This window comes from Saccopteryx leptura, chromosome 2 (genome assembly GCF_036850995.1).
Source record: "Saccopteryx leptura isolate mSacLep1 chromosome 2, mSacLep1_pri_phased_curated, whole genome shotgun sequence".
In the NCBI taxonomy this organism is placed as follows: domain Eukaryota; kingdom Metazoa; phylum Chordata; class Mammalia; order Chiroptera; family Emballonuridae; genus Saccopteryx; species Saccopteryx leptura.
Window position 1 is genome coordinate 368,473,381 of NC_089504.1, and position 23,464 is coordinate 368,496,844.

Genomic DNA, 23,464 nt, shown 5'->3' on the forward strand with positions numbered 1-23,464 from the left:
TGATTGTATGATCTAGGTGGTGCACTCTCATGAGGAATCCAATTATGCCTTGGATAAGTGACTTTGTATCAGAGACTTCCTTGTTTGTATATTGGATTAAGGGATTTTGGTTTTCTACACTATAAAGTGGGACAGACCAGGAGCTAGGACACACAGTTCCTGCTATCACAATTGCAGGGGCTTCCCTGATCCCTTGCCCTTCATGGGAAGAGCTGGTTTTCTGCTTTTCCCTTGTCTTCTTTTGTGGTTTGCCTGTCTTGGTGAGACACCAATAAATAGGATGGCCCCCCATCCTCTGACTCCACCATTTCTTTATTGTCTGCCCGAATCCAATGGGAACCTGCATGTGAATGGCCACGATGGTGGCTCCTGGCCTTACAACTGGCGTAGTTTCCGGCAGGATTCAGAGATTGGTATGGAGCCACCACCCTTGATGGGTGGGATAGAGTACTGGTTGCTGCTCTGGCTCCCCATGGCTGTCCTTTTAGGGGCCATGGGCTACATGTTTTTTACTCAAGAGGAAACTGCCCAAGGTCAAAAGCTTCAGTATGAATTGCAAATAGAACGGCAGAAAAGGCTGGAATTGGAGCGAGCACTGGAGAAGGAATTACGGGTTCGCGAGTTGCAGTTTACCCTGGAAGCTGAATGTTTTCACCGGCAGTTGTTGGAGAAACAACTGTGGATTCAAGAGTCCCTCAGGGGCAGCCACAGCCTCCTGCCCAGGTAATGGAACACTCTGTGGTCTGGCCCTATACCCAGGCAGAGATGATGGAGTTGGGGGCACAATTTAGGCAGAAACCTACTGAATCCCTGGTAGCCTGGTTACTACGATTATGGGATATAGGGGTGGATGGCATCATGCTCTCCGGAACAGAGATGGAGAAATTGGCCGCCATTACCACACACTCTTCCTTGAGGCAGCGTCTTCAGAACTGCCATGGCAACCCAGGAGACCATACCCTATTAGAATGGGTGATGGCTGCCATTCGTATGGTCTGGCAGAATGCTGGAGAACTGCCGGGGGCAATGAGTTGGTGGCAGTGCTACAGTGAGTTAGTAAAGGTCCTTCGAGAACTAGGTATGAAGAATGCTGTTTAGAACCCTGGGTCTCGTGGGCCAGATGAGGAAGTGTTTACGGCCAAAATGAGGGAATTTGTCCTTGCTAGTGCCCTGTCAGCCCTTTTTGAGTCACTTGTGGCTATCTTGGACCCCTATGTGGGGCAGCCCATCAGTGCAGTTACACAGATGGTAGCAGATTTGGGAGAGCTGGAGGCCGCTCGGGATCATAAAGCAGTGAGGGCTGCTGCCTATGTTTCCCCCCAACTAACAAGGGAAACGGGCCTGTAAAGGTTACCCGAACGCAGATGTGGGTAGGCTTGATTGCGGCTGGAGCAGATAAGGGGAAATTGGATGGCCAGTCTAATAAAATTCTTTTGGAGCTTTGGCGGCAGCTTAAACCAGAACAGAAGTTCCAGCCACTGAGATGAAAGGCCCCAGCAGCTACCAATAAAACGTTTGGTGCGCGCACAGTTCGGTTACAAGATTATATGATAGAGACGGCCGAGGGAGAGGGGAACTCCCAAGACCCATTGTACCAGTTTGAATAGGAAAAAGGCCGAGGGACCCGTCTAACGGGGATGGGCGGGGACCGGAGGCCACATGTGGAACTGGCTATCCACTGGTCCCCTTCCAATGTACAACAGGTGTTGGCCTTGGTGGATACAGGTGCAGAATGTTCCCTTCTCTATGGAAACCCAGAGCGGTTTGCTGGGACCCCAGTGGCTATTGACGGTTATGGGGGCCAAACTGTTCAAGTGAAGCCAATAACTATTCCATTGGGGATAGGGAGACTGCCTCCTAAGCCATATAAGGTGTATGTATCTCCTATTCCTGAATATATTTTGGGGGTAGATGTCTTGCAAGGACTGTGGTTGGAAACTACAGCTGGGGAGTTCCGGCTGCGGATCAGGGTTGTGAAGGCAGTATTGCGGGGACATGCATCACATTCCCCTTTGCAATTACCCGTCCCTCGGTGTGTGACTAACACCAAGCAGTACAGCCTGCCAGGTGGTTATGAAGAAGTCACAGGGACAATTCTTGAACTAGAAAAGGTGGGGATCATCCGGCCAGCACACAGTCCTTACAACTCCCCAGTATGGCCTGTGCGCAAAGCGGATGGAACCTGGAGAATGACAGTAGATTACAGGGAACTTAATAAAGTTGTTCCCCCTTTGCACGCTGCTGTTCCCTCGATAGCTAACATGATGGATCGGCTAAGCCATGAGTTGGGGACATACCACTTTGTGGCAGACTTGGCCAATGCTTTTTTCTCTATTGATATAGCCACAGAGAGTCAAGACCAATTTGCCTTCAGTTGGGAAGGGAGACAATGGACCTTTACAGTGTTACCCCAGGGCTATTTGCATAGCCCCACCTTGTGCCATGGGCTGGTGGCTGCTGACCTGGCTAAATGGAAACAGCCAGAGGTAGTCCGCATGTACCATTATATTGATGATATTATGCTAACTAGTGATTCTCTTTCAGAATTGGAGCAAGCAGTCCCTACCCTGCTATCCCATTTGAAAGCATGTGGCTGGGCAGTTAACGAGAAATTACAAGGACCTGGGTTATCTGTTAAATTCTTGGGAGTTGTCTGGTCGGGTAAGACAAAAGTTATCCCTGACGCAGTTATAGATAAGATTCAAGCATACCCCGTGCCCACTACGGTAAAACAGTTACAGGAATTCTTAGGTTTGTTGGGGTATTGGCGAGCATTTATACCGCATTTGGCTCAGTTACTACGCCCCTTGTACAACCTTATTCGAAAGGGGGTTCGCTGGGATTGGACTGAGCAGGCGCAAGGTTCATTTGCAGCTGCTAAGAGAGCTGTCAAGGTGGCACAGGCCTTGAATGTGTTTGATCCTGCCAGGCCCTGTGAGCTGGATGTTCATGTAACCTCGGAGGGGTTTGGGTGGGGCTTGTGGCAGCGGACAGAGCGCCTACAGCAACCTATTGGATTTTGGTCCCAATTGTGGAAAGGTGCTGAAGTTCGTTACTCATTAGTAGAGAAGCAGCTGGCAGCTGTGTATGCTGCCCTCCTGGCAACTGAGAGTATTACAACCACAACACCAGTTACAGTCAAAACAACATACCCTATAGCTGGATGGGTGAGAGATTGGGCAACTAAACCACGTAGTGGTATGGCCCAAATGTCTACCCTGGCCAAGTGGGGTGCCTATCTGCAACAACGCTGTGCTCTTAGCACCAGCCCATTGAGGGCAGAACTGCAGGAAGTCTTGGGTCCAGTCACCTATGCGACCTTAGAGTCAGGTGCAACTGGGGCTCAGGAGGCAGAACCTGAGGTCAGTCCCTACCAGGAGGGGCGGGTGCCCATCCCCGAAGATGCCTGGTATACTGATGGTTCCAGCAGGGGCCAACCTGCCAAATGGACAGCTATCGCCTTCCATCCGGCCACTGAGACTATTTGGATGGACACAGGTACAGGCCAAAGCAGCCAATGGGCAGAATTAAGAGCTGTTTGGCTAGTTTCCCATAATGAACCTTCACCTCTGGTGATCTGTACTGACAGTTGGGCTGTCTATTGTGGACTGACCCTTTGGATTGCTACTTGGCACATTAACCAGTGGATGGTAATGCACCGTCCATTATGGGGTCAGGCCATGTTTCAGGACTTATGGGAAATAGGACACCAGAAGCAGGTGACAGTATATCATGTCACAGGGCATGCCCCTCTAGCCCATCCTGGGAATGATGAGGCAGATACGTTGGCAAGGGTGCAATGGTTAGAGACTGCACCTGCAGGTGATGTGGCACAGTGGCTCCACCGGCGCCTGCTCCATGCAGGACAGAAAACTATGTGGGCTACGGTTAAGGCTTGGAACTTGCCTGTGTCCTATGCAGAGGTACTTGCAGCCTGTGAGCAATGTGCAGTATGTTCCAAGGAACACCCTCGGAGACCACTGGTGTCACCTGGACAGATCCAGAGGGGTCATGTCCCACTGACATGATGGCAGATAGACATCATTGAACCCTTACCAAAGTCAGAAGGGTACCAGTATGCAGTCACTTGTGTAGATACTGCCACCGGGCTGCTTGCTGCTTACCCCACTCGTAACCCTGACCAGAGGGCAGTCATACAGGCTCTGGACCGCCTAAGTGCTGCATACGGGCAACTGCTGGTCCTTGAAAGTGACAATGGTACCCACTTCACTGGTTCAACGGTGAGGCAATGGGCTCAAAAGCTGGGGGTGGACTGGAAGTACCATGTTCCCTACCACCCCCAGGCTGCTGGTATCATTGAGCATTATAATGGACTCTTAAAGCAGGGACTGCGACAGGAGGGGGGCACTGGCTCTCTTACTGGATGGACACGCCGCTTATGGACAGTACTTCGGATTTTGAATGAGCGACCTCGACGGGGAAGCCCAGCTCCAGTAGAGGCCCTCCTGCATCGGACAGCTGCCCCTATTCAGTTGCAGATACGCACCAAGGACATTTTACTCAAGCCAGGTTTCGGACAGCAGGGCAACATGCTCTTGCCTGCTCCAACAGCCCTTCTTAAAGGACAACGGCTTCAATGGACTTGGCCCTGGACTGTACAGGCCCCCCATCTGAGATGGGTGGCCTTGTTGGCACCATGGGGAAAGGGGTTAGAGGTGGACCTCCAGTTAACCCCTTGGGCAACCAGCACCTGGCCACCTAAGGTAGAAGTGTATTATCCCTTGAGTGCTCAAGGGGACAGCATTTTGAAGGGCACCTTTGTAATTTCTTTATGGCCAATAATGAGTTCCCCTATTTTACTACACATAGAACCAGCAGATGCTGGTGTATTGGCCAATAAGGTTTGGTATGCCCACTCAGGGCGGCCTCTGGTGCCAGCTACGGTGCTGTCTGCAGACAAAACTCTGGCCTGTATTCTGCCAGAGGGAAAAGATTTGCCTCTCTTGGTGCCACTGACAGCTCTCTCATTTCGCCCATAGTTTTTGATCTGTTAATCCTATTGCTGTAGTTGGTACTGTTTCTGTTTATGCAATGTATCCTACTCCTTGCACAGTGACCATCATAGAAGATGCCTGTGGTTTAGATTGTAAAGCAAGCAAAAGGGGTGGAATGTTGGTCAAATAAGTTTGTAAATATGATATATATGTTTGCTCGCTTGTGACTTATATTGGGTGTGGGGGACAGGCTATAAGCAGGCCAGGTCGTTGTAGCCTAAGGTTTGGTTTTGGGACTAAGCTTTTCCCCACACCCTTGACTGATTGTATGATCTGGGTGGTGCACTCTCATGAGGAATCCAATTATGCCTTGGATAAGTGACTTTGTATCAGAGACTTCCTTGTTTGTATATTGGATTAAGGGATTTTGGTTTTCTACACTATAAAGTGGGACAGACCAGGAGCTTGGACACACAGTTCCTGCTATCACAATTGCAGGGGCTTCCCTGATCCCTTGCCCTTGATGGGAAGAGCTGGTTTTCTGCTTTTCCCTTGTCTTCTTTTGTGGTTTGCCTGTCTTGGTGAGACACCAATAAATAGGATGGCCCCCCATCCTCTGACTCTGCCATTTCTTTATCATCTGCCCGAATCCAATGGGAACCTGCATGTGAATGGCCATGATGGCGGCTCCTGGCCTTACACTTTACATATATTAATTATAAATTAAGAAATTTAAATGAATGCTCTTTACTTATTCCAATTAAAATTATACTGGAGATATTTTCTGACAAAGAGACAAAACAGATTACTCACACAGCTCAATTGTAAAGCCAGTAGGTGCGGCCACCATCACAGCAGCCTGGCCAGTGCAGGTTTGCACTACATTCAGACAGACAGTAATGAAACAATGGAGCCAAGAACTGGTGGGGCATTACATTTAATTCTAGCTTGCACCCGGCGGGAAACTAAAAATACACACTGGGCTTCAAAACCCACTCATTCAGTGCTCACAAAGCTACTGACTTATCTGAGTTTCCTAGAATCAAAAGTTTCTAGCTCATTAGCCTTATTCACCTCTGTTCCCCATCTCCTCTCTGCACAAACTGGCTTCTCCTTCAACACTCCACCATCTTAGCTGCTTCTCTCCTCTCCTCCATGTGGCCTTTCTCTGCTCTCCTTCCTCTGTTCTCTTCTCTACTGCTAATCTCAGGAACCCCAAGCTCCCGGTCTGCCCCACTTTATAATGTAGAAACCAAAACCTTTAACTCAATATACAAACAAGGAAGTCTCTAATACAAAGTCACTTATCTGAGGCATAATGGGATTCCTCATGAGAGTGCATCACCTTACATCAAAAAGGGTGGGACAAGCTTAGTCCCAAAACCAAGCCCCAGGCTACAAGAATCCTGCCTGCCCACAGCCTTCCCCCAACATTAATATAATCATGCCCATCCCAAGCAAGAAAGTCAACCAATACCATCACCTAGGCGACAGGCTTCCATGTGGGCAGTGCCATCTTTAACAAAGTGAGCATAATATATTTTATCTGCCCAACAATCCGCCCCTATGCTCACTTTACTACCCACAATCTACACCACCAGCATCCCTGTGAAAGGAAATCAGGCACATTACACAAATTACAACAATACGACAAATCATACAATTTCAACAATTACAAAGATACACTTCACCAGTCTCTGAGCATTTTGCCAAAAGTGCAAAATGTCCTCGACCTTCTTTCTAGCCATGAGGAAAGCTTCCTGGGGCAGGGGAGTGCTTCCAACAAAGCTGCCCCCCAACCCCATCACGATATTTCATGTTGTCCAAAATCTGTAAGTCCAACCAACAAAGGAGCCAATGCCCACTCCAGTCACAGTCTAGGAATCAATCCGCACACATGGGGCCTCAGCCACCCCCCTCATCCCTGCTGTTCTAGCAGGTATTACACTGTCCCAAGGAAGAGCATGTGGCAATGGCAGTCATCATTTCCATCTTTGCTCCTGAGAGCATGATGGCACTCACCCCTATGTCCCAAAATCGCAGACCTACCAGGGGCACAGTAGGAACTGCTTGCTGCTGGGCTCTCATCTTCTGCAGACTGCGGATTGCTCGATTCTCCTCATCCTCCAAAGAGAAACTGAAAACATCAGCTCTCGCTGCTGGACGTGAGCTCTGGGCCGCTGCCACTGTCTGCTCCACAGGCCTTGCAGCCCTGGCCCCAGCCTCAGCCCCAGCCTCCTGCCACTGCTGGGTCTCTACAACATCCAGGGAAATCTCCAACTCACAAACCTGTGATTTCTTCTCCAGTGGCTGCTCCATTTCCAGATGAATCTCGCAAATCTGGTTGGCCTCCTCCTCCAGCGCTTCCTCCTGCTCCAGGATCGGCATCTCTTTCTCCAGCATTTGCTCCAGCTCCTTCCACTGCTCAGTTTGCAGGTCCCAGGCAGCCTCTTGCACAAGATCTTGGTTTCCTCACGCATGGCTGTAAAAGTCAGCCAGCCTACAGCCCCAAAAAGGACAGCCATGGGGAACCATAACAGCAGCCAGTCCTCTACTCCACCGCTTAGAGGTGGTGGTGGCTCCTTGCCGATCTGTATTGAATCCTGCCACAGACTACGCCAAATGTTAAGCCTGTGGCTGCGGCCACCATCACAGCCACCTGGCCCATGGAGGTTTGCATTGGATTTGGACAGTTGATAAAGAAACAATGCAGCCAAAAACTGGTAGGCCATCATCTTTAAACCTAGCTTGCACCTGGCGGGCAAGTAAAAACACACACTGGGTTCCAAAATCCACTTATTCAGTGCTCAAAAAGCTACTGACTTATCTGAGTTTCCTAGAATCAAAGGTTTCTAGCTCACCAGACTTATTCACCTCTGTTCCCCATCTTCTTTCTTCTCCCTGCACAAACTCTGCACAAACCGGCTTCTCACTCAGCACTCCACCATCTTGGCTGCTTCTCCTGGCCTCCTTCATATGGCCTTTCTCTGCTTTCCTCTCTAATGCTTATCTCAGGAACCAAGAGAGTAAGCTCCTGGTCTGCCCCACTTTATAGTGCAGAAATTGAAACATTTAATCCGATATACAAAATAGGGAAGTCTCTAATACAAAGTCACTTATCTGAGGCATGATGGGATTCCTCATGAGAGTGCACCACCATACATCAAAAAGGGTGGGAAAGGCTTAGTCCTAAAACCAAGCCCCAGGCTACAAGGATCCTGCCTGCCCACAGGCGGCCCCCAACACACATTAATACAATCACACCCATCCCAAGCAAGCACCTGGGTGACGGGCTTCCACGTGGGCAGTGCCATTTTTAACAAAGTGAGCATAATATATTTTATCTGCCCAACATATACCATTATTGTTGTCCCCTACCTCACCACTCAACATCTGGCTGAGACCACTATCCACTTTGCTGTAGACCTACATTGTGTCATATTGCAATCTTTCTTCTGGTTACTGTTGGCCCCACCTCATGTTGTTTTGCCCTAAGCATGTGCACAGACCCTACCCTCAATTCCTTGCAATAACAGCAATGACTAAACTGCAACTTCCATAGACATTTGTTTAAGGTACAGGAATAACTGATGAAACTAACAGAAAATTTTGAATAAAATACTGGATGTGGCTGTTTTTAGAACCCACCAGCTCAGTTCCTCCACGAGACTCTTACATTCAGCCACATTCCTAATTGAATTCTTAATCACTCTCAGAATTGAGGTAAAACCCAATTACTGGCCTAAAGTTCAGTAAGAAGGACCACCTTATCTCCTTCCAGAAGTAATCTTTAATTTTTTTGAGAGAGAGACAGGGAAAGAGAAACAGACAGACAGACAGGAAAAGAGAGAGATGAGAAACATCAACTCTAGTTGCATCACTTTAGTTGCTCATTGATTGTTTCTCATATATGCCTTGACCAGGGGTTTGGGGCAGGGCAGCTAAGCCAGTGACCCTTTGCTTAAGCCAGCGACCTTGGGCTCAAGTCAACAACCATAGGATCATATCTATAACACCATGCTCAGGTCAGCAACCCCATGCTCAAGCTCGCGAGCCTGTGTTTAAGCCGGCTACCGCAGGTTTTCAAACCTGGGTCCACAGCATCCCAAGTCAACACTCTATCCACTGTGCCACCACCAGTCCGACTCAAATTTACATCTAACAAAAGTCTAAGTCTCAACCATTGGTAACTCCAAGAATGGGAAGCAATTTCCTTCTCAACTCTGATGAGGATTTGCCTCATTCTGATGATTGACAGTGAGAAACTAGTCCCCTCATGAAAACCCTCTGTCAATTTCTCTGGGCTTAACCTTTCCCCCTTTCTTCCTCATTCCTTGTACCTTTTTAAGACTCTGTATTCCACCTTCTTTTGCCCTTTCTGCATTCCAATTATTTGCACTCATATATTCTCTCTGCTTTAATGAGCACCTTGGTGATGATGATTCTGAATTCTACCTGCCCACCCCTAATTTACCCTTGTACTCTCCCAAAGTGTGGTATAATGAAAAGACCATAGAACATGACATCAAACATCCTGACTGATAGGACTGGAATAAATCAGGTGCAGAATGTACCTAACCAGCACTTCTCCCCACCAATTTGCCGAAAACAGAAACAACAGTCACTGGTTTCCCTAGGAGCGAAATGGTCTTTGAATGACTTTCACAGTGTCCCTGCCCCTAGTCTTTCTTGGGAAAGCCCAACGTGGCAGATGTATAAATAAACACCTTACAGCTTCCTGCCCTAACTTATTCTTTTTTCCTTCCAAAATGGACACATCCCTCCTGCAGGGACTCCCTATTCTGCTCTGCTGCTTTAGAGGTGAGTTCCTAGGACTGACAATTGGAGAGATGTGTGAAGGATCCTGGAATTGGTTGGGGTTCCCATGACAGAGGCTTCCCATGGGGAGCCCTATGGTAACAGAAGCTGCCTTTCTAATGCCATGCCTTCTGCCACAGTGCATCATGTCCTTGGGATCTCCCCCAAAGCTGAATCCTCCCCTCACAGGGGAAAAGTGGTAGATTATAAGGAATTGAGAAGATTTTCACAGAACCTGTGAGGTGGGATTTGTTAAAATGAGGTCTGCAGAGAGTGTATCTTTTTTTTCCCAAACAGTACTATCTGGGTCCTTTTTAAGCAGAGATCAGTCTTCGGGTGAGTAGAAATGGATCAGGGGTGTGGGAGGGAGAAGTTTAGAGGAGGGGTGAGATGAGAAGAGAAAGGGTGGGCATTGGAGATGAAAGGGAATCCAGAGATAGACCCTAATTTCAACACTCAGCAACCTCTTCCTGCAGAATGGGGCTGGGATCGGAGCTCATTCTGTTTGACAACATAACGTGCATAGCAGTGGGCAAGGCTTAGGGCGAGTTAATAAAGAACAAGAGAAAGGGAGAGTAGAAAGGGAAATGTTGACTTTATAGGCATTAGCTGGCGAAATCCAAAGTGTAACTCCTTAAGGAATTTCAGCTGCTTTCTCCCACTGTCAGCTTCCAGACACACATAAGTAAGAACGCCACATAAGATCAATAAAAAAGAAGAGAATGAGGTAAAATAATTATGTTTCTCTCTCTCCTTCTGGTCTGTGATGTGCCCTGTGAGAAGGGGTAGGGGAGTCTGAGAGGCCAGATAGAGGTGAAGGGAGTTAAAAGGAGGGAAGAGTATAGAGGTGCCCTGAGATGGTGCTCAGGCTTTGGAGGGACAGGAATGGCCTGTTGTCCCCAGGTTAAAAGAACAGAATGGACCCCATGCATTACAAGGATTAAAAAGGCTTTATGCCTGGCAAACTCTCAGGCAAAATTGCAGATGTTTTACGTTTTATTTCTCTTAGCCAGCACAGATTTCCGTCTACTTCATGAAAGTAATTTACGTGGTGAGTATGAAGAGGGCATGATCTGATTATCTCAGCCTTGATTTTGTTCCTCTTTTCCTTTCTTTCCCATCACCACTCCCCTTTTTTTCAGTTTTATTCAGTCTAAAACTGTTGAGACCGTAAACCCTGGTCTCTCTCTTGGCTTAGGCTAAGGCTATGTTAATAGAAGCAGATGCCCATGTTGAATGGGTCTCTGGCAAAGCCCTCCAGGCTCCAAACAGCATTCTAACCTGAAGGGGATTCTTCCATGGCAGTGTGAGATCTGCTCTCGCTTTGGTTTCCCTATGCTCTGATCCAAATTGTAGAAGCAATTCAGTGTCGGATGTGCCACCTCCAGTTTCCAGGAGAGAACTGTACCAAAGCCAGAGGAATATGTACTGCAACAATGAATGAGGCTTGCTCAACTGGGACGATTTTTAAAAGTAAGTTGTGGGTTGGGGGAAGAAAGAAGGGACCGAGGAAGCAGACAGGGACACATTAGCCATTGTACAAAAAGGGGCCTCACTTTACTGTGGGCAGTATCAGCCCTGGAGAAACTGGTGTCTCTATTCCAATCATAGGCCATAATGATCAGTAGGGGACATGGGCCTGTAGCTATAGAACCAATAGCTTGAGAAGCTTGAAGAAAACAACAGTAGAGAAGCAACTACCTGGGTGAGAGATCAGGGAGAACAGCTTCTGTTTTTGTCCCTTCTGGAATTTCTTGTGGGTGGCTTTCAACTGTGGAAATAGAAGGGCTGGGGCAGTAGTAAAGACTGGCTTAAATATGAGCCCTTGTTGGGTAAAACTAAACATTATGATCTGTCTTTTCTCCTATCCTTTATGCTAAGTGATCCCTTGGCATTTATAGTCCTTACTTAAACCAGTGCCATTTCTCAATTGAAACATCCGGCTTTGGCAATCTCAGAATTGCTGTTGTCATTATCTCCCCTTCTCCAATTACTTTTTACAACAACTCTACTATTGCCTTTCATTTGGGAAGCAAGCCCCCAACTTGCATCTTCCAATTCCTCACAGTTGAAAAACAGAGCCTTAAACTATATAAGGTTGTTTATATATGCAGAAGTTCTTTGCTGATCTGTTTCTCCTCCCTCTTGCAGAAGATGGTACTCTCTGGTTAACCTTCATGGGCTGCCTAAAGAACTGTGCTAATGTGAACAATATGAAATGGAGTATCTATTTGGTGAACTTCAGGTGCTGCAGGTCCTCTCACTTTTGTAATGATTACATCTAGGTCCTCTGTGACTCCGATCTCTAGGTGACATTGTTGCAATGACCTCTTCATAATGATTCCTAAATAAACACATTTCAGATTGCAGAAACATGGCTCTTGTCTTCTTCATGTGTAAGAAAAAGTCCTCTCCTTTTTTAGATTCTCTGTCTTGGCACCTTGGAAGGGGCATCTTAAAAGAGCGAGATCAATCTACCCTGCAGGTTGTTTATGAGTGCCTTCACTGAATACCTAAGTTGCTTCAGAGAAGGAAGAAAAGAATAGGTCAGTTCTTTCCCTGCTTCTTCCCTTCCTTCTGTGGTAGTCTGTTTTAATATTTTTTAATTTTAATGTTTTCTCTTTTCTGTTGGTATTTTTCTTCTTCTTCCACTCCAATTAAAGCATATAACCCTAACCTCATGGGGAGGTGTAACGCAAGAGTTCAGGACCAAGGTATATCTACCTGTCTCACAGATATCCCAAAACAAAAAACAAAGAAAACACAAGGATGGCCAGATGGAGCATACACAGCCTTTATTACTTACATACATGGAGGCCTGATGGTGGCCAGTTGGGTGATCTGGCTTATAAAGCAGTTGGATAATAATCACACAAAGCCAAGGACAGGAAGCACACGTGCTGGGAGTCAGGGAATGGAAGTCTTCTTCAAAGGTCTGTTTGTTTCTTGGCAGAATATGATGCACATTCAAGAGCCGATGGTCCTGGGCCCTGGGCCATCTGCCAGGAGGTGTGGAAGGGCCATGTCCAGTATTAACCCTACACTCCACCCTGATGCTGCTATTCCACCTCACAATCTACCCAAAATTCTTCCGATAAAGAGCTGGTGTGGGTAGAGCAGTGATACATTGCAATTCTATAGACACAGTGTAAGCTACAAGTGAACTCTAGCAAGAACAGACAGAAACCTATACTGCTTTATAGTGTGTACATCAAGGTTGCGGCAGCCACTCCAAAGGGTGGGTTACATTCCCAGTCCCATTAGTTCTCTCAGTGCAGTGAGGGGCCAGGACATGTAACTCAATGCATTAATCTAATCCAAGCCGTATGGCTAAGAGGTGGTTGAGGCCGTGCCTGAGTCTGGTTTCCAACCTGCGGAATACCTGTTCTTGTGGTGTTGAAAGTAGTAGCATCAGTGTGATTCCACCTCTGAAACCAGGTCCACTGTCTGGTTGGCTGGATGTATTTGTCAGGGTAAGCTGTCTGCCACTGAGGTGGGAAATTTCTAACACACCCAACATGCACTGCAATTCTGGACATTAGCAGTGTCCCACCCATTGCAGAAAGTACTCATACTTAACCTAGGGATGAGAAGACAGGTGAGATGAGGGTACTAACAAAGGCAAATCCCTACCATTGGGAAGATGCAGGCAGTTGTACAATCCTGTGTCAGGGCAGTCACGCTGTGAGAGGCGTGTCTTGGTTTCCTATTCCATGCCTGACTTTGTGCCCTTCCTTACCTCTGGAAAATAGGTGGATAGGTGGGGTCTTAATCTGCCAGGCGGAGGTAATGTATATCCCTTTGAGAATGGTCTGATTACCAGGATTCTGGCAGCGGACCCACGTTGGCCAGACTGTCAGTTGCAAGAGCAGATCCTGGGCCAGACCCTTCCCCCAAGTAGAAAGGTGGAGCAGCACTTGGGGCTAATCTGTACTATCCAATCCCCAATCAGAGTTGACCACCCTGGGGACACATCCTAAAGGGCTGGCAGGAGCACACGGTACTATTGGCCTTTCCCAGGTTCCAGGTCTGGTGTGGACAGCAGCTGGACGCACATGGGCCCCAACCAGGGCAGGGTCACCAATGACACTAAGGCGTTTGTCCACCTCATGGCCAGTCACTCAAGACCCTGGCAAGTGTGTAGTCCACCTTTGATATGAGTTACTATCGGTCTTCAGAGCCTGTTTTAGCAACCATTATATTGTTCTATGATTCTAGCTCCAGCAGGTTTATAGAGTAGATGAAATCACCAATCAATGTGCTGGTTCTCTGCCCAGTACTGAACCAGGTATCTGGTGAAATGGGTTTTTTGGTCACTTCCAATTACTTCAAGGGTGCCTTAAGAAGCACAGAACTGTCATAGGCCTTGGATAGTCCCTCTTTGATTGGCCTTTCCACTTGGGTATGCATGCAGAAGTCCTGTTGTATTGATGTAAACAAGTGCATACCTGGATCCCTCACTGCAGGGCAAGGGTCCGATATAGTCCACCTGCCAATGGGTCAAGAGTGTCTCTCCCTGCCTGACCTGTGGTGGCGCAGTGGATAAAGAGTCAGCCTGGAAATGCTGAGGTCGCCGGTTCGAAACCCTGGGCTTGCCTGGTCAAGGCACTTATGGGAATTGATGCTTCCAGCTCCTCCCCCCCTTCTCTCTCTGTCTCTCCCTCTCCTCTCTAAAATGAATAATAATAAAAAAAAGAGTGTCTCTCTCTATCAGATTTTTCTGCCCTCCTGCAGGGGGAGGCAAGGGTGTCTTTTAGCACATGCTGGGCACTGCTGACATACATCCACTATGCCTGCATACCTGAGGGGCAGGCCCCAGGCCTTCACTGTCTCTCACGTGGTGTGCCAACTGGCATGACGCAACACCCGGTGCAGCCGGTCTGCAGTGTTGACTGCCAGGTCATCTTCCACCCACTGGGTCCATGCCAGAGTTTCAGCCTCATCATTGCCAGGGCTGTTCAGAGGCTGGTGTCCCATGATATGGAACATCATGACAGCCTTGCCCTGACATACATGCCAAAGGCCAGCCCACATGTCCTGACCACCACAAAGGGGCTTCTGACATATGGTCCAATTGGCTAACTCCCACATGGGGAATCAAAAAGTCAGTCCCCTATACAGTGCCCAACTATCAGTGCAGATTGTTAGGGGCCTGGTTTCCTGGGTGATGATAATCCACTCTGCTCGTAGTTTAGGCCATTGACTGCTTTACCCTTTACCATCCTCTATCCAAATGTTCTCAGTTGCTGGTTAGTATGCAACTGTGTGCCATCAAAGTGGTACTCCTTGATAGGAATTGTTGGTCTAGTAGATCTCCTCTGGGAAAGGGGAGCTTTCCTTCCTAGATTGGAGAGGTTTTCACAGGTTTGGGCTCCAGCTTTCTTTGTCTTGTATTTTGGAAGGTCACTGGGCCCAACACTGAGAGCAGTTCCTTGCTCAAGGGGGCTGTTGCTAGCTCACTCTGTTGCTGCAGGTATGCACTCCATTTAGTCAAGGTTGTTGTTTGCCATAAGCCCCAACCATAGCCCTCAGGTGTTAGATGAACATCTAGGTCACATGGCTGGCCTTGGTATACTACCCCCAAGGCTTGGACAATAGCTATGTTTCTCTTAACAGTCTGAAAAGCTGCCTCATAGTGTTCTGTCCAATCCCAGATGACCCCTTTCAATAACAGAGCTTACAAGGGTCACACTAACTAAGATAAATGGGGAATAGAGACCTTCCTGTAACCTAAAGGCCCAGTGAATTCTTGCAATTGCTTCAGCTGCTGCAGCCAAGGAGTACATTTGGCCCCAGTGTTTACTACAGCCAAAACCCTATGTACATTGCAAGGGGACCAGTACATTGCTTGGAGACCATAGATACTGAGTTCTACATGAGACCTCTGGTCTCCCAATGTCCCCAGCTGTTGGGTACCTTGCCCCACCCCTGGGAGGAACAGGGCTCACCCATGGGTTATCCTCTGGATGAACCGCAGGCAGCTATATTAAGCTAAGAAATCTTTCAAATCAGGAGAAAGGGTGATGAGGGGCGGCCATCATAAACAGCTCCAAATCCAGGCCAGTGTTTTGCTGGTGGTAGATAGCAAGCTTCTAAATGCAAAAATAAAACTTAAAATGACATGGTTATAGACCTGATTGTAATGCAATTGACAAAGAAATTTGTCTTTTAACAACATTTAAGGTAACAATTGGAATTACAAGTGAAAGTATTTCAAAACCTTGTAGAGTCTTGGAGATTTTCACATACTCTCTAGAATATCTACTTTAATAATAATATATATATACAAACAGAATATAATTATTTATTATTATTAATTTTTGCAAATATTCTTGTGTAATTTTAAGCATTTAAATAAGCCTAATTAGTCCAAAACTAACTTAAAATCACTTGTCTCTCAAAAATGAAACATTGGGAAAGTTAGAAAAACCATTTGGACAGTTGCCTGACTGCTTTTGGCTAATCTTCTCAAAAGTGTACAGTTACAATGCCAAGATGGAGTTGGAGTAGGTGGAGGTCCCAACTGCCACCCCCAGGACCAAATTGGATTACAACTAAATTTAAGAACAATCATCTCGAAAAACCAACCTTGGACTAAATAAAGAGGAGTCCATAACCAAGGATCACAAAGCCACACCGAAACTGGTAAGAAGGGCAGAGACACCGAAAGGGCTGCCCCACTTCCAGGAGCGAGTGGCAGTCGAGAGTCTGGAGAGACTCTCACAGTGGGGAGGTTTGCCCTGAGAAGTGATGGTCCTAAGCCCCAAGCCCGGAGTCCCAGCCTAGAGCCCAGGGCTTAGAAGAGGCACCCACACAGCATTTGGTGGTGAAAAGAGGCAAGATTTCTGTCTGTGAGTTAGAGACTAGAGCTCAGAGACTCAAAACTGTCTCAAAGGACCCACATAGAAAATCTCATTCACAGCCACTTATCCGAGCTCCAGCAGGGGAGGGCTGAGAAGACTAGAGTTGTGTGAAAAGAGCATAAAAATTGGTAGCCCAGGGAGCAACACTGTGGAAAACAGCCACTGGAGCACCTGTGCTGAGTCATTTTATAATACTGCAGAAGCCATCTTTCTTAGGTGGAGCAGTTCCCTCTGTGCGGCATCAGCCTGGGGAAAGCAACTGCCCCACCCTTAGAAATCTCTCTTGTACTACTCCATGGAAATTGGACCATTCTGAAAAGTAATCCTGACAGCAGGAGGTGCATCAGTGACTCAGTTTTCTGGCATTGAGGTCAGAACTTTTCCCTATACTCTCCCAAGAATATGACTAGTGCTTCTACTTCACGAGATACTCAATAGAAACCGTCCAGACTGTGGGAAGACAAAATTTCTGGGTTTCAGAGGTCATACCTACTACACTTCTGGTGGCTACACCCTACTGAGGTCCCTGAAAAAAGTCAGGATGGACTAACACCTGGGACTGAGGGGTAGGAGCCACACCCACCATCCTTCCTAATCCCTGAATTGCTCCAGGCTCTAGACCAGTGGTAGTCAACCTGGTCCCTACCACCCACTAGTGGGCGTTCAGCATTCATGGTGGGCGGTAGCAGAGCAACCAAAGTATAAATAAAAAGATAGATTTAACTATAGTAAGTTGTTTTATAAAGATTTATTCTGCCAAACTTAGCAAAAATTCAACATAAAGTACTTGGTAAGTAATTATTATTATTATATGCTTTAACTTGCTGTAACTCTGCTTTATAAATTTTATAAAGTAAAGTTACTTCCCTACTTTATAAATCACCATTACTGTGGAACCGGTAGGCGGTTAGAAAATTTTACTTCTAACAGAGATACAAAAGTGGGTGGTAGGTATAAAAAGGTTGACTACCCCTGCTCTAGACTCCACCAGAGGCTTTTTCAGTAGCCAAACCCAACAAGCAGCCAGCAGACAGAGGCATTAGCAGGCTTATCTCAGGGAACATCGGATCTTTTGCTGACTTGCCCCTAGGCCCAGTGTCGGTAGAAGCCAACTTAGGTCTGCAGCTTGGTATTTCCATGTGCACTGGTGCCCAGAAGAGGCAGCCACAAACTCTGGTTTGCTTGTAGCTTCAAGAATGTTGCTGAGAGCCAGTCACGGGCAGGGTCCTGCACTGGTCTGTGCTACATTCCCTCCAGGGAGGGCAAGAGCCAGCACATCCAGTGGCCAGCTGTGGAAAGCATCAGTTCAGGACCTAATGACCCTTACTGGTGGTTTGTCCAAGAGACAGCTCGTCAGACACTGGACCTAGCTGAGATGCGTTTCACTTTCTGTGGTCAGTACTTGCATGGTGGCTCACGTGCATGTTGGACAGGGTGAAGTTTCACAATTGCCCAGCCCGGATCCTGGATATCCTGCCCTGCTGGGCTACCCCTCAATCTCTATGCTCCTCCTGGCAGAAGGAAATCCAGTTATACTGGGCTTCCCTCTCAGTAGTCCTGGCAGACAAAATCCTTACAGTCCAAGCTTCTCTCCTTTCCATAGTCCACACAGAAAAGAAAAACCTAGTTACTCCACGCTTTCTTCATTTCTGGAGTCACAGCAGACAGAATTCTGGACAGTCCAGGGTACTTTCCTCTCCAGAGCTGACCACAAGTGTGTATTATCTTCCACCCTTCTCAAACCTTTCCACCTTTAGACCATTCAGTGTGCAGATCTGTCAGGCACACCTATGAGCCCAGCTGTGGTTACTTTGCTGCATTATATTGTTCAATTGGTTGAAATATCAAGAAGAGAGATAAGGGATATCTCTCATGCTGCCATTACTCTGATGTTCTATTTTTTACTCCAAATTCAAATCCATTGATCTGAATGTCTATCCTTACATCAGTACTGCACAGTCTTGATTTGCATCGCTTTGTAATATTTAAATTAGGAGATATTTAAATGAGCTCTCCAACTTTTTCTTTTCCAAGATTGTGTTGGCATTCTAAGTCTTTTTATATAAATTTTAGGACCAGTTTGTAAATTTCTGTTCTTGTTCTTGTTAAATGGCTTAGTGACTTCCCTGAACTAATTCTGTAAAGTCTATATTCTTTGTCATGTTGTGGTCACTGATATTAGTACTCACTTCCTTTGTGGTCAGAAATAATTGAACAGAAATTTCCTGAAATGTCATTAACCAATAACCCTTTACTGAGAGGTTTTCTGTGAATACTGACACGTGCCTTAAATGCTTTGGCAGTTTATAGTTTTCCCTTAGCCTTCACTTTCTGCTGCTACAGAGCCTCAAAGTTAACCAGGGGTGAGAGGTTAAAGTCTTCTAAGGCTTTCCTGGGTATGTGCACAGCTCTGCATATGAGTTTATCTTTTTACATTCTGAGATATATACTGGAGCTATTCAAAGGCCCCTGGGGACAACTTATTCTCCAGATTTCTCTCTCACAGTTTTTGGCCCTGCACTTGTTTTACCCAACTGATACCATTTCTCGGGCAGTTGCAGTGTAGATCATTGCTATTTATTGTTTCAAACAAATTCCCTGGCGATAGAAACTTTTCCAGCAAGCAAACTCTAAATCAAGTCAAATTAAAACAAGACCTGTGAGTGGGGCTTTTTCAGAGAGCATAAATATGTGTTAAATAGTGACAACTCCCTGGGATTGGCAATTGGGGGTAGCTCCAAGCCTGCTCTCTTTTCCAGGGTCTGCTAGGTTGTTGATTTTCACAGCTGCCATGGTGGCGAGGTTGTGGCTTTCAAGACTACCACATAGTTGGGGAAAAGGACATAAGAATGCCACAGAGCTTACTCTTCTTACCTAAATTCAACCATTCTATAATAAACAATCCTTGGAGAGTTGTAAGCCTGCAGCTAATACTCAGAGTTTGAAAAAGTCTGCTTTTGACCATTTTTGCCTGTGTTCTCATTGCTTTTATGGAGAAGTGGAGTACTGATGCTTTCTCCACCATTCTAGAAGTGCTACCCAAGATAGGCTCTTGAAAGGAGGAAAAAAATTAACATTTTCCAGCCAATTTTGTTAACTTCATAGCTTTGTTGATGAGAAGATGAGATATTCAATATAAAAGTGTTTTGTTTTCTTTTTGGTTTTTTTTTTTTTACAGAAACAGAGAGAGAGTCAGAGAGAGCGATAAATAGGGACAGACAGACAGGAATGGAGAGAGATGAGAAGCATCAATCATTAGTTTTTTGTTGCGACACCTTAGTTGTTCATTGATTGCTTTCTCATACGTGCCCTGACCATGGGCCTTCAGCAGACCGAGTAACCCCTTGCTCGAGCCAGCGACCTTGGGTCCAAGCTGGTGAGCTTTGCTCAAACCAGATGAGCCCACACTCAAGCTGGTAACCTCGGGGTCTCGAACCTGGGTCCTACGCATCCTAGTGTGACTCTCTATCCATTGCGCCACCGCCTGGTCGGGTTGAAAGTGGTTTTAATAATAGATATGACAAGAAATAAAATAGGTGGCATAAAGTATCTTTCAATTACTATATAACTAAGTTCCAGTGAGTTCCAGTGCCTAACTTTTACTCAGGTACTCAATAAGTACTTTTGAAAGAATGCTTATTAATATCTAGAATATATCAATTTGTTTTTCTAATAATCCTACTAAACTCTCACTAAACTTCAATTGCATAACATATCTAATGATCAGTTAGAAAAATCTTTATTATTTAATACATGGAGTTGAGCCCAACTTCTATAATTCTAGAATAATGAAATTATTGTTTTTAAAATTATTTACCTATAAATAATCAAATTTGATTTTTGTCTATCTTTATCTTGTTTAATGTCCAAACCACTGACTAAAATTTGGCAAGAACAGTCTGCCATGGAACTCAAGGGCATTCATTAAACAAGATATGGGTTAATTTGGCATTTGTTGCTCCAAAATTTCAAAAGGGAAATAATTCATGCACAACTTATAGGTTTGGGGTCTTATGAATAGTATTTTGTTTAATATTATATGTATTCTCAAAAATTATCACGGTTAAATTCCCACATTATGAAATATTGATTTGTCAAGCGACTGGAAACTACATAATCCAGGTATTGATATGTTTATTGTGATTATTTCTGATCAATACCAAATGTTAATTTAACCAAAACAGTTTGTCAAGACATGTCACATAATAGTTACTTGTGAAATCAAAATATTTCCATCTTAGAAGAAATATATTTATGATCCTCCCCCCCCCCAAAAAAAAATATGAGTTTAAGAAAGAATATCTAATCTTCTAGGCTACTGGGCAATAGAGTGTAATTGTTAAAAATAAAGACTTTAGTGTCAAGCAGATGTTGAATGAATCCTGCAGTGCCACTGAAAATCGCATTTGACACATATTTTTAATCACCTACTATGTGTTAAGGATGGGATGGCAAAAAAATATAGACCAAGCCCCTGCTTTACTTTATAGCTGGGGTCAAACTCCCCACCCCAGCACTTGTCTGTGTGATCTTGGGAATGTACTTCGTTTTCAGGGTTTCCATTTCATCCTCTATAAAATGGAAATAACTGCAAAATCTGCTTTTTAAAGTTGTTGTGAAAATTAAATAACATAATCAATTAAAAAAGAAAATTGCCTTTTGACTTAAAAAAACTTCAATCTCTGTAAGACTCATTATTTTGCATCTGGGTAACAGAAAAGATCACAGTACCTACCTAAGTGTTTTTATCTTATTTTATTTTATTTTTAACTTTTTTTCTTAAATTTTTTTAACCACTCAGACTGTGTTCTCTCTCTCCCTCTTACTCTCCCAAAGGAAGAGAAGAACAATTATCAATGGCAAACGGCAGTTGCACAAGCAACACCAAGAGCTGGCTTCACGCTCAGGAGAGAACACTGCAACTCCTCCTCGTGGTTTTGGGTACTACACGATCAGAGAAACTTCTCTAGTAACAAACTATAGAAATGATCCCTGAAAGTATAGTCTTACTACCTAAGAGTTTTAGAAAGGTTAAATAAGATGCATGTACTTTGATGGGCACATAGAAAATACTCAAAATATTTCTGATTATTATCTGGTTCATAGAGCAGTAACAATGATACTAAATTTGTTGTGTGTTGGTTTTATACATGCATACAGAATGATAAATGGAATCAAAGGCAAACTTTGGTAGTTCGAGTGTTTGTATTAGTGACTATTCTTTCTTCATTATACCTGCTATGTACGACACATGAGTAATGATATTATTATCTGCTATTTATCTAGTTCAGCATCAACTGTAAAGATATGTAGCCCTGGCCAGCTGGCTCAGTGGTAGAGCATTGGTCCAGAATGTGGCACACAGGAGAAATGACCATCTGCTTCTCCAACACTCACCCTCCCCTCCCCTTTTTTCACACACACTCTCTCCCTCTCTCTCTCTCTCTCTCTCTCTCTCTTTTCCTGTCCCACAGCCATGGCTTGAATTGTTCAAGCAAGTTGGCCCTGGGTATTAAAGATGACTCCATGGACTTGCCTAAGGCACTGAAATATCTCTGTTGCGAGCAGTGGAACAGTGGTTCAGATGAGCAGAACATTGCCCTGTTGGGGGTTTCTGGGTGGATCCTGGTAAAGGCGCATGCTGGAATCTGTCTCTCTGCCTCCCTGTCTCCTACTTATTTTTTTTTAATTACATGTAAGTGAAGATACCTCCAAAGGATTCTAGTCTCCAGCTTTCAAATCACTTCCCACTTGAGTCTTCCCATTTGAGGTCCTAGATGTCATAAAGCCAAGACAAGCCATCCTCACTATCTACTTTTTGAACTTCTGACCCACAGTATTAGTTCACAATATTAGTGAACATAATAATTTTCTTATTAGTGAATACACAACATAAAACTGTGTGATACTTGTCAAGTTGCCCAATTAGCATCTGTGCAATCAATCTGCTCTTTGGGATTTCACCTATTAAATTGTCTTCTTGGGAAGTTGTGAAAGTCAAATGAGATCATACATGAAAAGTACTTAAAACACGCCTCACACACACTAAGAGGTCAAACAATAATAGTCACAACAATATTAAAAGCTAAGGTATTCTTGTTTATTACATTTAAATCTTTAATACACATGATATTTATCAATATTTTGGTTTAATGTTCAGATTTATGAAAAAAGAGCATATGCATATTGGAGTAGTGCTTATTGGTATGCTATCATGTGGATAAAGAAATTTTCACCTGGGTTTTATTATGTTCATTTGTTCAAGTTGGACAATGAAACTGAGAAGAACATCCCAAAATGAGGTAAACCAAAAGAAAATACTCCCCAAGATTACAGCAATTTAATCTATGCTGTAAAGCAGCCTAATAAGAAAGATACTTCTCATTCATGAGGAGTGTGTATACACAAAACACACTACCACTCAGAGATGCCAAAATGTACCTTCATTTTCTAACCTAACCTTATCTTGTTTTAGAGCTCCATGCCAAGTGGTGGTGGAAAGACTTGATCTTCTCAGTTTAAGATTTAGAGACACAATAAAAGGATCAAAAGAGGTCGGGGGGGGGGGGAATGCTAACAAGAACATGTTTTCAGCTGGAGACTGGCATTACCTGGAGCCCATGGGAAAGTTCTGGAACACAAATGTACCACAGACTTAGGACCACATTGCGGCAAGGAGTCAGCCATTTGCTGGCTGTGGTCTATGCTAACATGGGCAGTTTAGCCTCTGAGCAAGGCAGCTCCCATTTGGCAGAGGGCAAATCTACAGAGAAGTAAATAGCTGTGAGTTGTTATCAACCAATAGTGTAGCTGGGAGGATTTGGGCAG

General features: G+C 45.2%; 1 protein-coding gene and 1 non-coding gene across 2 annotated transcripts; one reads left to right on the forward strand and one right to left on the reverse strand.

The window, feature by feature from the left end:
• Positions 1-9,724: 9,724 nt before the first annotated feature.
• PATE1 (prostate and testis expressed 1) lies at positions 9,725-12,058 on the forward strand. The gene is made up of 5 exons (XM_066367932.1): positions 9,725-9,776; positions 10,071-10,109; positions 10,783-10,824; positions 11,130-11,246; positions 11,925-12,058. The coding sequence occupies exons 1-5, from the start codon at positions 9,725-9,727 to the stop codon at positions 12,056-12,058; spliced, it is 384 nt and encodes a 127-aa protein (XP_066224029.1).
• Positions 12,059-21,428: 9,370 nt separating this feature from the next.
• Positions 21,429-21,644, reverse strand: LOC136396327 (small nucleolar RNA U3). Its single transcript, XR_010749666.1, has one exon. It is a non-coding gene; the product is annotated as a small nucleolar RNA U3 (small nucleolar RNA).
• Between the last annotated feature and the right edge of the window lie 1,820 nt (positions 21,645-23,464).

Excerpts from the sequence above, each read along its gene's own strand:
- PATE1 (XM_066367932.1), top strand. The coding sequence starts at position 9,725 with ATGGACACATCCCTCCTGCAGGGACTCCCTATTCTGCTCTGCTGCTTT. Across the intron at positions 10,825-11,129 it reads TCATGAAAGTAATTTACGTG|AAGCAATTCAGTGTCGGATG; the intron begins GTGAGTATGAAG and ends TCCAAATTGTAG. Across the intron at positions 11,247-11,924 it reads AACTGGGACGATTTTTAAAA|AAGATGGTACTCTCTGGTTA; the intron begins GTAAGTTGTGGG and ends TCCCTCTTGCAG.